Source organism: Gekko japonicus, unplaced genomic scaffold (genome assembly GCF_001447785.1).
Source record: "Gekko japonicus isolate JY-2015 unplaced genomic scaffold, Gekko_japonicus_V1.1 scaffold1504, whole genome shotgun sequence".
Classification (NCBI taxonomy): Eukaryota; Metazoa; Chordata; class Lepidosauria; order Squamata; family Gekkonidae; genus Gekko; species Gekko japonicus.
Genome location: NW_015169219.1, coordinates 551,365 through 564,937, shown reverse-complemented (window position 1 = coordinate 564,937; position 13,573 = coordinate 551,365). Strand labels below are relative to the sequence as shown.

The 13,573-nt window shown below is 42.7% G+C and overlaps 1 protein-coding gene across 1 annotated transcript in view; it reads right to left on the bottom strand.

Moving 5' to 3' along the window:
* The window catches only part of EXOSC7 (exosome component 7), a 26,226-nt gene that overhangs the window by 4,138 nt on the left and 8,515 nt on the right, over nucleotides 1-13,573 (bottom strand). The window contains exons 4-6 of the mRNA XM_015416394.1: nucleotides 9,032-9,197; nucleotides 5,414-5,484; nucleotides 2,518-2,638 (exon numbers count right to left, since the gene is read on the bottom strand). Of these exons, the coding sequence (XP_015271880.1) occupies nucleotides 2,518-2,638; nucleotides 5,414-5,484; nucleotides 9,032-9,197 (358 nt within the window). The remainder of the gene's footprint in view (nucleotides 1-2,517; nucleotides 2,639-5,413; nucleotides 5,485-9,031; nucleotides 9,198-13,573) is intronic.

The following is a 13,573-nucleotide window of genomic DNA, read 5'->3' as shown; positions in this document are numbered from 1 at the left end:
AACAGCTCTTATCATAACTATGGCTTGCCCAAGGTCATCCAGCCAGGTGCAAGTGGAGGAGTGGGGAATCAAACCCGGTTCTCCCAGATTAGAGTCCGCGCACTTCACCACTACACCAAACTGGAGTGTGTGACTGGCTCAAGGTCGGCCACAGCAAAGTGGAGATTTGAACCGTGGGCTTTCCAGATCCTAGTCTGACACTCTAACCACTATACAACACTCACTGAGATCTCTTGAATCTCAGTCAGCCTTAGACATAGTATGTTGCAATCACTATGTTGTTTGTTCCGTCAGCCATTGGTGAGTTAGGTTATTGAGGAAGCAAGCAACATATGAAGCTGATGTTTACAGGATTACATTCTGTCTGACCCATTTGCAAACTGTTCTTGGATTGTACCACATCAGGCTACAGAGGTGGGGGGAAAGCATGGACGTCCACGCATACCCCTGCAAACAGAAAGGTTGCATATCATGGAAAAGCCTGGGCTAGAACGCCAAATAGTTTTCTGTTTGCCAGGAATTTCTATATGGTGGAGCATTCAGTGAATGAGTCTTCTCCCTGCAGTCCAGTGATAGTTTTATTATGGGGTGTGCCATTTTATAGACCAGCTTTCACTTGTATGTGACTTCAGGCAGAAGAACCACTGAGGGAATTAATGCATGACTGGAAGCAACGGTCCCTTAAAGCTGCTTTAGATGTCATTTAGAGGATAACTTCTCCAAAGTAAAGCTCTGCTCAAGCTTTCTTAGGTGATCAGGAAAAAGCAAGCCCAGTATTTTTTAAATATATATAAAAAGCAATATACATACAACCTGGCATAAATGGGAGGAAAAAACAGAATACGGGAAGGAGTTCTCCTCCAAAATTTTCAAGCCACTCATTCACAAAAGACTCACTGAGATGGAAGGAAGTATTCACAAGCAAGAGGTTTCACAGTACCTCATGTTTTCAGGATGGGAACCCCCCCCCCAAGCTATTCAAACTACAGGTAAATAGTATTCAGACACTTCACAAAGAGGTGTTAATGGGCAAAGTCTTATTTCTACAACAGAGGAAGAGAGTTTGTTTGTTTTTTAAAGCAAAAGCACTACTCTCCAACACTTGAAACTGGCGGTGGCGGTAGCACGGAGAGTGCTCTCCAGTCACAACTGACTTATGGCAACCCCCATGAGGGTTTTCGAGGCAAGAGGCGTTCAGAGTTGGTTTGCCACTGACTGCCTGAGAGTAACTGGCAACAATGAAAAACAATGAGCCTCTCATATGCACACGAGAGCTTTCCAAGGTTGAGATGACTCATAAAATAACAGCAGCTTAGCCTTTTGGAGCATTCAGTGAATGAGTCTTCTCCCTGCAGTCCAGTGATAGTTTTATTATGGGATGTGCTGTTTTATAGACCAGCTTTCACTTGTATGTGTCTCCAGGCAGAAGAACCACTGAGGGAATTAATGCATGACTGGAAGCAACGGTCCCTTAAAGCTGCTTTAGATGTCATTCGGACATTTTAAAAATCCAGTACCTGACAGAATCCTCCAGCCTGCACGGAAGTCAGGATAACATCGCCCTGGCAAAACATTTAGAGGATAACTTCTCCAAAGTAAAGCTCTGCTCAAGCTTTCTTAGGAGATCAGGAAAAAGCAAGCCCAGTATTTTTATACACACACACACACACACACACACACACACACACACACACACAACCTGGCATAAATGGAAGGAAAAAACAGAATACGGGAAGGAGTTCTCCTCCAAAATTTTCAAGCCACTCATTCACAAAAGACTCACTGAGATGGAAGGAAGTATTCACAAGCAAGAGGTTTCACAGTACCTCATGTTTTCAGGATGGGAAAAATCCCCCCCCCAAGCTATTCAAACTACAGGTATATAGTATTCAGACACTTCACAAAGAGGTGTTAATGGGCAAAGTCTTATTTCTACAACGGAGGAAGCGAGTTTGTTTGTTTTTTAAAGCAAAAGCACTACTCTCCAACACTTGAAACTGGCGGTGGCGGTAGCACGGAGAGTGCTCTCCAGTCACAACTGACTTATGGCAACCCCCCATGGGGTTTTCGAGGCAAGAGGCATTCAGAATTGGTTTGCCATTGACTGCCTGAAAGTAACTGGCAACATAAAAAACAATGAGCCTCTCATATGCACACAAGAGCTTTCCAAGGTTGAGATGACTCATAAAATAACAGCAGCTTAGCCTTTTTGTATCAAACCCTTTAGACTAATACAAGCATCCAGGAGAGGCCGTGAGCAATCGAGAGAGTTGTCTAGGGGGTCAGAGTGCAAAGACTACAACTGGGAAGACGTGGGTTCAAACGGGACTCCACTCTGAGTGACCCTGGGCCAGCTGCACTCTAGAAGCCTAAGCCACTTCGTAGGGTTGTTATGAGGATCAGGCTGGGAAGGGGGGGGGGAAATCATCTGCATTGCCTTAGAGCTCCTGGGAGGAAGCATGGGATGAAAATGACAGAAGGACACAGACTGAGGCCAGAACACTGCTGAAGGCTTACTTTGCTTAGTGTGACGATGCAGGGTACGTTATCTACATTAAGTCGAATACAGTCAAAGGGATCATCAGAAAGTTCGATTTCCCGTCCTCCTTCTTCCTCCAAAACACGCACTTTGGGTATCCTAATAGAAACAGAAGGAAATGTCTAATAAGGTGCCATTCCCAAACATTTCATCATGGGGAATTGCCCCAAATCCTATAAAGCCTACATGTATTATAGAATTAAAATGAGAATTTTATTTCACCCACTTAAAAACAAACAAACAAGCTTTCTATTTTGGAAATTCTGGGTGGATTTCAAAATCCCCAGAAATTTCCTACATAAATCTTGTTATAGTGCACCTGAACAACTAAGAGTATACTTTGTCACAATTCAAAGACATACAGGAGAGAAACGTTGGGGGGCTCACATGGAATCAGCACTGGGGAGGGGATTTTGGAAAGCGATCTCCCCCAGACCTCCTTCCAGGCTTCTATAAGCTCAAACGGGCTTTAGCAAGTTCCTTCTCCCCTCATTTTTCTTCTTCTTTTCATGGATTCTCAGCTGCTCTCAATGTTCAGGGCCTCCCAGCACATTTTCGGTCCTCCTCCTGACAATTAATTTCATAGGGACTTTTCCCCTTTGGATTAATTGACAAAGTCTTTCCTTTCCACATGCCTGGGAAGCCCCCACCACCACCAATGCTGAGACTCGTAAACTTCTGCAAGTGGTCCCACTGTGCTGCATTTGTTATTCACACAGGGGCCAGCCAGTTTACACCAAAGAAGCAATAGAAAAGTACAGGAACAGCCCTGTCCCTACTCTGCCCACATAACATTGGCTGCTTGCAGCTCAAAAGACGATGGCATCAAATCACTGGCATGTTAATTATAAGACTAACAAAATTTGTGGCAGGGGGTGAGCTTTTGTGAGTCACGGCTCTAAAGAGAGCTGTTACTCACGAAAGCTCATATCCTGCCACAAATTTTGTTAGTCTTGAAGGTGCAACTGGACTCTTGCTCTTTTCTACTGCTACAGACAGACTAACAATGGCTACCCATCTTGGAACAATCTGAGTTAGTTTATATGGACTTTGCTATAAATTGTGGCAACAGTAAAATAATCTCTGAAGCCAATTCCTCATACTTTTAAAAGTGTTTTTTGGGCTTGGCACAAAGGATTTTTTTTTTAACATTGCATCTATGAGAATTCCCTACAATCTTTTAAGTAACTCGCAGTCATGCAGTCTATGCAATGTCCAGTTTATTATTCAAGAATAGCAGTGTATTTCTAGCTGGCCAGATCTAAAGATTTCTTTGTTTTTGTTGGTTAGCAGTCTGATGTAAAAAAATAAAAAATAAAAAAACAAGAAAGGCATGGTTCATTTTCTAATAAAAAGTTGTTTTACAAAACCTTTGGGTGAAATTTTCTTCCCTTATCTAAACTTCTAAAATGAGGCTGTATCAGGAAGTAATTTAAAACAGCATCCCCACCAGTAGAGAATAAAAAGAGGCACATTCCAAGCATAGATCAGGCTCATTCCAAAGCTGAAGGCTTTTCAAATAAACAGCCTAGAACTGTTTTGTATGGCTTTCATAAAAACTGTCTGCCAATGTGCAATGTAAGTTTTATATAATACAGTGGAAAGCAGACGCAAGACAAGATGTTTTCAACTAGGTTATTTGGCAGTGCTGGGAAGCTCAATAAAATTATAGCACCTCTAATGCAGAGTTGTGGAGGCATAAACTGAGAGTCATGGCTTCCCTGTGTTACAGTAAAAAACCTAAACAGTTATTCCCCCTTTAAACCCACTGACTTCCTTGGATTCAGAACTGCATTGTTAATCCCTCTATACGCATCTTTCTCAAATGGAGACAATGACTGCATTCAGAATCCCCCTCCATAGACAACTGGCCCAGATTCATCTGGAATATAGCAGAAATAATGAAACTGACCAACCCAGTCTGTATATATAGGGAAAATGGCTAACATACTACTGTATTGAAGGTACAATATAACAGCCAAGGGAACAATCCTGAACAAGTCAATTCAGCAGTAAATCCTGTGTTGTTCAGTGGGGCTGGCTCACAGAAAAGTGTTTTCAGAATCTGCAGCATAAGGGACTGAGCTACAAGTCATGAAGTTCCTGGTTCAAATCTCACCTCTGCCAGAAACTGAATGGTATTAAACAAGTCAATCACTTTTGACCTACCAGCTGTCATATGGTTATGATTATTCTGACCTAACCCAGATTGGAAGGATTGCAGAATGATGTATGCAAAAGTGCTCTGAATGCTCTTTATATTACATTTGGGCACACCACTTGGTGAAAATGGTAATCCTGGATATATCTTTTACAGTGAATTAATAACTGCAAACTGTCCTTTGTAGCTTGTTAAAAGCAATTGTTTTAAAATACAGAGGGCTGGTTCACATGCACATGGACCACTTCAACTTCTCTGGGAGATGAGCTTGAAAGCGAAGCTGGCCCCAAGCCAAGGATGAAAAGTTTGAGAAATATTGATTAAGTTTGAGAAATATTGGTTACGACACAGCAGTGAACACTTGTGGCTTCTGAGCCAAGGTTCTCTGCACCACAGACTACAGGTGATAAACTAAGACTGTTAAAAGATCCAAACGGCACTAAGATTGAGCTCTTGAGGAAGCATAAGTTCAGTTCCTTTGTTTTGAGAACAGTCCAATTCACTTGGGCCCAGCCAGGGAGGGAGGTGCCTCCTTAAATCCTTCACAGAATTTAGAGCTGACTTTTACTTTTGTGAGAGAAATGTGAGCACGGCACCACACGTGTTACAGACGTCATGAGCCTTTCAAGCCTCAGTCGAAGAAAATACCTGCCGAGGGAAATTTTATGTCCTCAGTTCAAAGCAAGGCTTAGATCTTGAAACTGGCAAGTTACCTGGTATTAAACAGCGCGGCTTTGACTGCAACAGAGATAGCATCGAACAAGTTGCCACCGCACTCCAGTAACTGAAATAAACCGGAGAGGATGTGAGTCTGACAGAAACAGTCCTTCAGTTGTAACATTCCTAGAACCACTGGACATCGGATCTTGGGGCTACTTCTCCCGAAACAATCTTCTGGAAAACAAACCTTTAGATCAGAGGTTCCCAGACTTATTTCGCCTACTACCCCCTTTTCAGAAAAAAAATTACTCAGCGCCCCCCTGGAAATCTACCTTCAAGAACTGGACAAAAAGATGCAGTTTGTGGATGTGCACCTGGATCGTTCCAGCGCTCCCCCCCCCCGGGGGGGTGGTATTGCCCACTTTGGGAACCAGTGCTTTAGATCATGAAAGGTTACACTTGTGATGACAGAGGCTTTAAAAACAAAGATAGCACTGTCTGTCATCAAAAGTATCAGGAGAATTGTGTTATAAAACTGCTTTTGATGATTCACTACTTTAATAATAATGGTGGTGGCGGAAAGTGCCGTCCAGTGACAGCCAGCTTATGGTGACCCCCTTAGGGTTTTCAAGGCAAGAGACAGAGATAGTTCGCTGCTTTAGATCATGAAAGGTTACACTTGTGATGACAGATGCTTTAAAAACAAAGATAGCACTGTCATCCAAAGTATCAGGAGAATTGTGCTATAAAACTGCTTTTGATGATTTATATCATGAAAGGTTACACTTGTGATGACAGAGGCTTTAAAAACAAAGATAGCACTGTCTGTCATCAAAAGTATCAGGAGAATTGTGTTATAAAACTGCTTTTGATGATTCACTACTTTAATAATAATGGTGGTGGCGGAAAGTGCCGTCCAGTGACAGCCAGCTTATGGTGACCCCCTTAGGGTTTTCAAGGCAAGAGACAGAGATAGTTCGCCATTGCCTGCCTCTGTGAATCAGACCCTGGGCTTCTTCGGTGGTCACCCATCCAAGTAATAACCAGGGCTGACCCTGCTTAGCTTCTGAGATATGACAAGAACGGGCTAATATAGGCTATTCAGGTCAGGGCATAATAATACTTAATATTTACATAGTGCTATTTCAAAGTGATTTGACAGTTTTATATACATTTACTCAACAATCCTCAAGACATCCCTGAAAAATAAGGCTGGGATATTTCAATATTATGGGTATCAAAGCCGACGACTGGCTAAGGTACATGGCCGGTGAGAGCTGGCAGGTTTCTTGGCTTGCACCTCAAGCTCTTAACTGTTGTATTTTGTCAGTTTTCTCATGTTTCAGCAATGTTTAGGTTGTCTTTGGCTATTAGCCAACATGACTAAATGGGACTTCCATGTTCAGAATCAGTAAACCTCTGACTAACAGTGCTGGGAGGGGGTAACTATAGAGAGAGGCCTCTGAGAGCCCTGCTTGTAGACCTTCTGGGGACATATAGTTGGCCACTGTGCTACACTAGATGGATCACTGGTCTTATCCAGCAAGGTTGATCTTTGGTTCCTTGAATTCTGCTGATTCAAGCTAATCTCCAGATTTCAGCTATGCTAAAATGGCTGCAAGACAAAGGGCATACTTTTTATACATACATACATACTAGATCACAGTCATTTCACCAATGGTGGAAAGCAATTCTCAACAGTATATGCAACATCACAGTTATTGCTTTCATACCTACATCCCATAGTAAACTGGGGGCTCATGCTAAGCCAGAAGCAATAAAACCAGGTTGCCCACAGAAAAGCAGGAAATTCTACACAGTGAGTATGACACAGATATTAATAATAATCTTCATAATAACAATAATGTGTAACAATAATATTCATAGCAGCATATTCACAACAATAGTATCAATAACAATAATATAAACAGCAACAATAATGTGGCTTTGTAAAACTAACCAAAAGACTCCCTTCCCTAAATAAGTACGAGGCTACTCGCAATGCAGCATGCCTTGGGAACGTTAAGCGCAAGTGACAGTCGACTAAAAGAAACAGTTGATGACAGGTAATCCCCCAAAAGCTGCAAGAATCCTAGATGGGAAAACTTGTATGTGATTAATTTCTAAATTGTTTATTCCCCCGCCCCGACCCCCACAATTCCTCACAGGTCCTTGGCTTGTCTGTAGTTATTATCAGTAATATAAAACTAGTAGCAAGGAAAAGAAATGGTCTTGCTCATATATGGAATAATTAAAAGGCTCAAGTAACTTGGTGTAGTAGTTAGTGTGTTGGATTTGGACTGAGGAGACCAGAGGTCAGATCCTCGTTCACCGTGAAGCCATGACTTTGTATCAATCACACTCTCTTAGCTTCACCTACCTCACAGCATTGTTGTAAGGGTCAAATGGGGTAACTTCCCATGCATGATACCCTGAGTTCCAAGAAAGCCACCATCAGCCGATAGGTAGAAGACTAATCTAAATCTAGGTGCCTGCCCTTAAGATCTGGCTACCTTTTATCACCTCTGTAGATGTCTTTTGGAGTACATAATATTGGGTTGGATCCATCCTAAATCTGCAATTTCCACTGATTCCACCTTCCTTCTGCACACACCCCACATACTGTTCCTGGGGCCCCCTATCCTCCAGGAACAGTACTTTGTGAAGATCAGTGAAAAGGGGGAGGCAGAAAAGTTCCATCTGGCCATTAGGAAAATGAGTCTGGACCCCATCAATTATGCATCCAGTATAAGGAGCCCTGTGCAAACAGTTTATCAGATCCAAGACGGAACCCAGAACTCCGTAGACTCACAATCTAAATAAGGGGTCCCTAAACTTCTCGAGCCTGTGGGCACCTTTGGAATTCTGGCACAAAATGGCTGTCGTACAATGGCTGCTGCATGAGGCGGAGACAGCCCCAAAATCGCTGCCACAGCTTACTTTCAGTTGCACAGCAAAGATCCTTTGGCACCTGCTGCCAAATCAACAGTGGCTGATCAGAAGCCTTGCTGGCAAAACCCCACCTGGCCCCACCCACAGCTGACAGGCACCAGGGCCCCCAAGGGCGCCACACTGGGGACCTCTGATCTAAAAGGAGACTAGATGCAAGTGGACAGAGTCATAACCAGGGCTACGTTTTGGGCAGGAACGCACGGGAACGGAGTTCCGGCTGGCTCCTGAGTTGGCCATGCCCAGCAGGAACTTATTAGCATAATAGGCCACACCTAACAGCAGACACTCATTAGGATTGGCTACATTAGGGGTGTGTGGCCTAACATGCAAAGAAGTTCCTGCTACAAAAAAAGCCCAGGGTTTTGACAACAAAGTAAACAAAAGAAGAAGCAAAAGGTGGGTGTGGTTTGATGACCACACTTCTGGTAACATGTGGGGTGTGGCCTAATATGCTAATGAGATGTGCTGTCAGAGTTGTGGCCTAATATGCTAATGGGTTTCTGCTGTTGGGTGTGGCCTATTATGCTAATGAGGCTGAGGTTTTTCTACAAAAAAAGCCCTGGTCATAACCCAGTATGAATGATGTCCAGCAAATGATTGACACTGAGACTGTGCTCTGATTCTTATGGAAGCAAGCGTATTAATAGTCCGCCAGTCAATACCTTGAAGAATTCTTTGAAGCTCCGAAGTTTAATTAAATTAAGAGTTGTTTTACTTACCAAGACATCTACGTAAAGCACCCAACAGTTCTCTCTGGGATTAATACAAAGCAACTTCAGGTCTATGCTGCTTTCATTGTTAAATATTCTGTAGAGGGTGTTTGCGATCTCTGTGCCGAGCTCCTCTCCGCCACGGCCTTCAAATTCAGGAGTGGCATTTGCTGAACTGAAGAGGACGACAACAAAAGCAACACAGAAGCAAAGTACTCTTCATCTTTGAAGTCTGAAGGACTTGAGGTGCAATTAAATCCTATCACAAGCTTTAAGGGGACGTGGATATAACACATTAGAAAAATAAACTGAAGCCAAAACAGCTTGAAGCCAAGTCCGAACCGGGGGGGGGGGGAGATAGCTGGGAATCTTCACTTCTGCTCTGTATTACAGATACAACACCTCCGGTTGATGCCAATGACATTGCTGTAAATTGGTGCCTTCTGGCTTCAGGTTAAGGTTGAGAACAAATTTCACAAGGCTGGCAACGATGCCTGCAACACATGTCAGATTAAGGAGACAAATGCAGAGAGTGAGAGGAGAAAAAACAAAAGCCTGATAGACCTATTCTTTCTTTTCAGTGGGTGTTTTGTGTGTGTGTGTGTCTGTGCATGCATGCCTGGAAGTCATGGAGACTTCTGGTGACCCCTATTGGGGGATTGGATGTTTTTCCAGGGAGGTGGCTCGATAGCCTGCCTCTGTGTCCCGAGCCCTGGTAGGCCTTGGAGGGCTCCCTTCGAATTACTCGCCAGGGTCAGCCCTGCTTAGCTTCTGAGATCTGACGAGATCGGGCTTGGCTGAGCGATCCAGGTCAGGGCTGACAGACCAATCCTTAATGGGCCACTCCTGCATCACACAGTTCTCTGCCGAGAGAGCCTAATTAAGAAAAGCAACGTTTCAGAAGGACAGGGTGAAACATTAAGCAGCATTTCTGTTTTAAAGCATCCGTGAGGGAGGAGCACCGCTTGCTGGACAGATTTACTAGAGGAGTAAGCCTGACTTCTGCTGCCCGTGCTCTGCGCCACTCCCTGCTAGCACCCAGGAGCTACCAGGTACGTGGCAGGAGGACCCGAGTGCTGAAACTCACTCCAGATGCTTCCCTCCCTCTTCTTCTACGAAGGACACGATCCCAGGCACTGCTTGCCTCAGATCTTGGCAGTCAGCACTGTAAGCTGGTGCCAGTGGGAAGGAATAGGTGCTTGTGGACAACACACACAACACTGTCTTCCAGATCACTACATGCACAACACACCTCCACTCCAGGGTGGAAGCTTTCACTACCCTCGTATGTTACGTGTAAAGTGCTGTCAAGCCACAGCTGACTTATGGCAACCCTGTAGCATTTCAAGGCAAGAGGTAGTGACCCAGGACTTCCTCAGTGGTCCTTGGTGGTCTCCCATACAAGTATTAACCAAGGGAGATCTAGCCTGGAACATCCAGGTCAGCGTGCCCTAGTGTAGACTACCAACATTTAGGGCCTTCCCCCGACAGAGGAAACTTTTAGTTAACCATCTAAGCCATACTAAACCAAATTATACCCTCCTAAGCGCATTGATTTCAACGGATTTAGAAAGGTGTCCTTCTGCTTAGGGCTGCACTGTTAACATGCCTATTAATGAAACAATAGTTCTGAAGGGGCAAAGCACACTTCTTTTTCGTTTCTTAAGATGGCATAGGCGAGAGTTCGAAAACTTCCGGGTACGGCGCGATGACGGGCGGGTCTCAGTGTGCGCTGAGCCGCCCGGCCGCTTTTGCTCTGTTTTTGGGGCTCCCGGTCGACGGGAACACCCGACCAACCGGCTTGGAGGGCTGGCTGGAGCATGGGGCTTTTTTTCTGCCCCCCCGTAATCGGCAATGCGGGGGGGTGCCCAGGAACTGCCCCGACGCAGGAGCGTTAGCCAGAGCAGAACATGGCCGCCATGTTCTGCATAGACGCGGCCATCCGGACTTTTAACTTTGCGAAGAATAACTAAAGTGAAAAATAACCACAGCAACACGGAGGGAAGAAAGACTTTTTGACTGAAATTTGGAGAGAAGAAATTTAACTGTTTGAAAAGAAAGTGGAGAGGCGAAATATCCCCAAAACATCGGCGTCCAAATAGGTGAAGTAAAGCGGCCGGGAGCATTCGGGACTTGATTAAAGGTTGATATTCTGCTGGGGGAAGAGAAAAACGAGTGTTGGAGCTTTGTCTTTTGAGTCGGATTTGGTAAAGAGCTAAAATGAGGATAATAGGTGATTAAAGGGACTGTAGCAAGATAGTAGTGTGACTGGAGCCTGAAAGAGGGGGACAGAAATGGAGTCTATTGGGAGAAATGACGTGGAAACTGACGAGGACATGGAAGTTGGAGAGATGACCATGGAGCAGGTTATTAAAGCTGTGAAAGAGGCGGTGATACGAGGATGTGAAGAAGCATTTGCAGAAATAAGAAAGAAATGTAATCCACAACTAGAAGTAGAGGAAAAGGAAAAGCAAGGACAAATTATTGTAAAGGAGACACCAGAGGAGAGCCGAATAGAAAACAAGGACTATGTTAAGGAAGTTAATCTGGATGACTGTGTAAAATCGCAAGACCTGCTACGGGAAATAGTGGAACCCAAAAGGAAAATGTCTGATGGTAAATTGGGTTTGCCAAAAGAAAAGGGAAAAGTTTTAAGAACTGGATGTGAAAGACGTAAAAAGATCAAAAGAAGGAAGCGATGGGCGTGGAAGTTTAAAAGTGGTAACAGACTTTGGAAAATGGAAGGATTGAAAGTCAGAGAGAAGAGGCATGGAAGACAAGGAACATTTAAAGAACGCAGGCAGGTTGATATGTTGAGAAAAAAATGTAGGCTGCAAATGTTCAAGAGAAAAAATAAGAGATGTGATGATGGGAACATTGACTTTTTTCGGATATATGATTAATTGGAATTCTGACCTGAAATTTATTTGTATATGAATATATGTATGTGTATGTGTATTTAAACCTACTTAACTAGGAATCTATGTATTTGTATGGCTATTTTTCGGGGAAAATAATGGTGATCAGGAGGTGTGTTTTAAGACAAAAGGTGAGGGAAATATCAAGGTTGAGGGGTAAAATGTTTAAATATATTGGATGATGATGGCTGAAAATTAATTTTAATGTTGATTTGTAAGTCAAAATAAGTATAAAGTTTATTAATGAATTGGTATAAAATGAAATATTTAAAATGTTGTAAAGTTTATTTATTATATTTAAAAAGAATGAAATTATTTAAATTTAAGAATAATGAAATGGTAAATTATTGGGGGAAAATGTTACTTTAATGGAGAGGTTTGAATATGTGGCTGTTAGAATGGAAGATGTTAAGGGGAAGTAGAAGGTTAATTTGATTTAGTAAATTATTATTTTATGAGTATAAAATGTACAGGTTTAACTTTTGTTGTAATTTTGTGGGGATTAGGAGGAATATTATAGGGTTAGAGGATACTGGATTGTGTTTAAAGATATCAAAAAAATGTGATTGGAAATTGATTCTGACACTGATTAGAAGGATTGGATAGGTTGTAAGTAGGTTTAAAATTGTCTCTGGTAATAGTGTATAGTATGATGGATTTGGGTCAGGTATAGACTGAATTAAGATGGGGGAAGGCCCGGCAGCCTGTAAATGAAAGATCTTGAGGAAACCTAACGGGAAAGTTACATTTAAAAGAAAATAGTAGACTAATGCTGAGAGGGAAAGTAGAGATAAAGGTTTCAACAGAATGTTAATAGAATATTAAAAGTCATAAAGTTAAAAAGGGGAAAAGGGAAAAAGAGATAAAAACTGATTATGAATTTAAACCGTATATTGAATGCACAGAATAAGCAAGACATAGGAGTTGGGATTAGAATCAGAATTGTACATATATGAAGATGTGCCAGAAATTTCAAGTTAGTTATGAGCAAATAGCTAATAATCTTCAAAAGGGGTTAAAAATATAAAGTCTTTCAGTCAACACAGATTGGAGAAAATGGGGGGGGGGAATCCTTATTGAAGGTATGTTAGAAATGTTATTCTGTGTTGTTGTGGAAAATAAGTGTTGTACAAGGTTTAGGTATATATGTAATTGTGTTGATGATCATGTGTATGATATAGGCTTATAAAACCCAATAAATATAATTTTTTTAAAAAAGAAAAAGATGGCATAGGCATGCGCAGAAGCAAGCACCTCCGTGGAAGTGGCAGTTCCTTCCAGGCCTGGTTTATACACAAAACAAAATGGTAGACCTTTTTTTTTGGGGGGGGGGAGGAGAAGAATTATGATATAGGCTTATAAAACCCAATAAATATAATTTTTTTAAAAAAGAAAAAGATGGCATAGGCATGCGCAGAAGCAAGCACCTCCGTGGAAGTGGCAGTTCCTTCCAGGCCTGGTTTATACACAAAACAAAATGGTAGACCTTTTTTTTCGGCTACTCTCCTTGGCTCTCCACCACGATTTATAGTGGCCCAGATTACCCACGGAGTGTGGAGTAGCAGGAGTCCCACCTGTACACTCCCTTGAAGCTGCTGTCCAAGCTGAGCCAAAGGCCAAGACTAAAAAACTC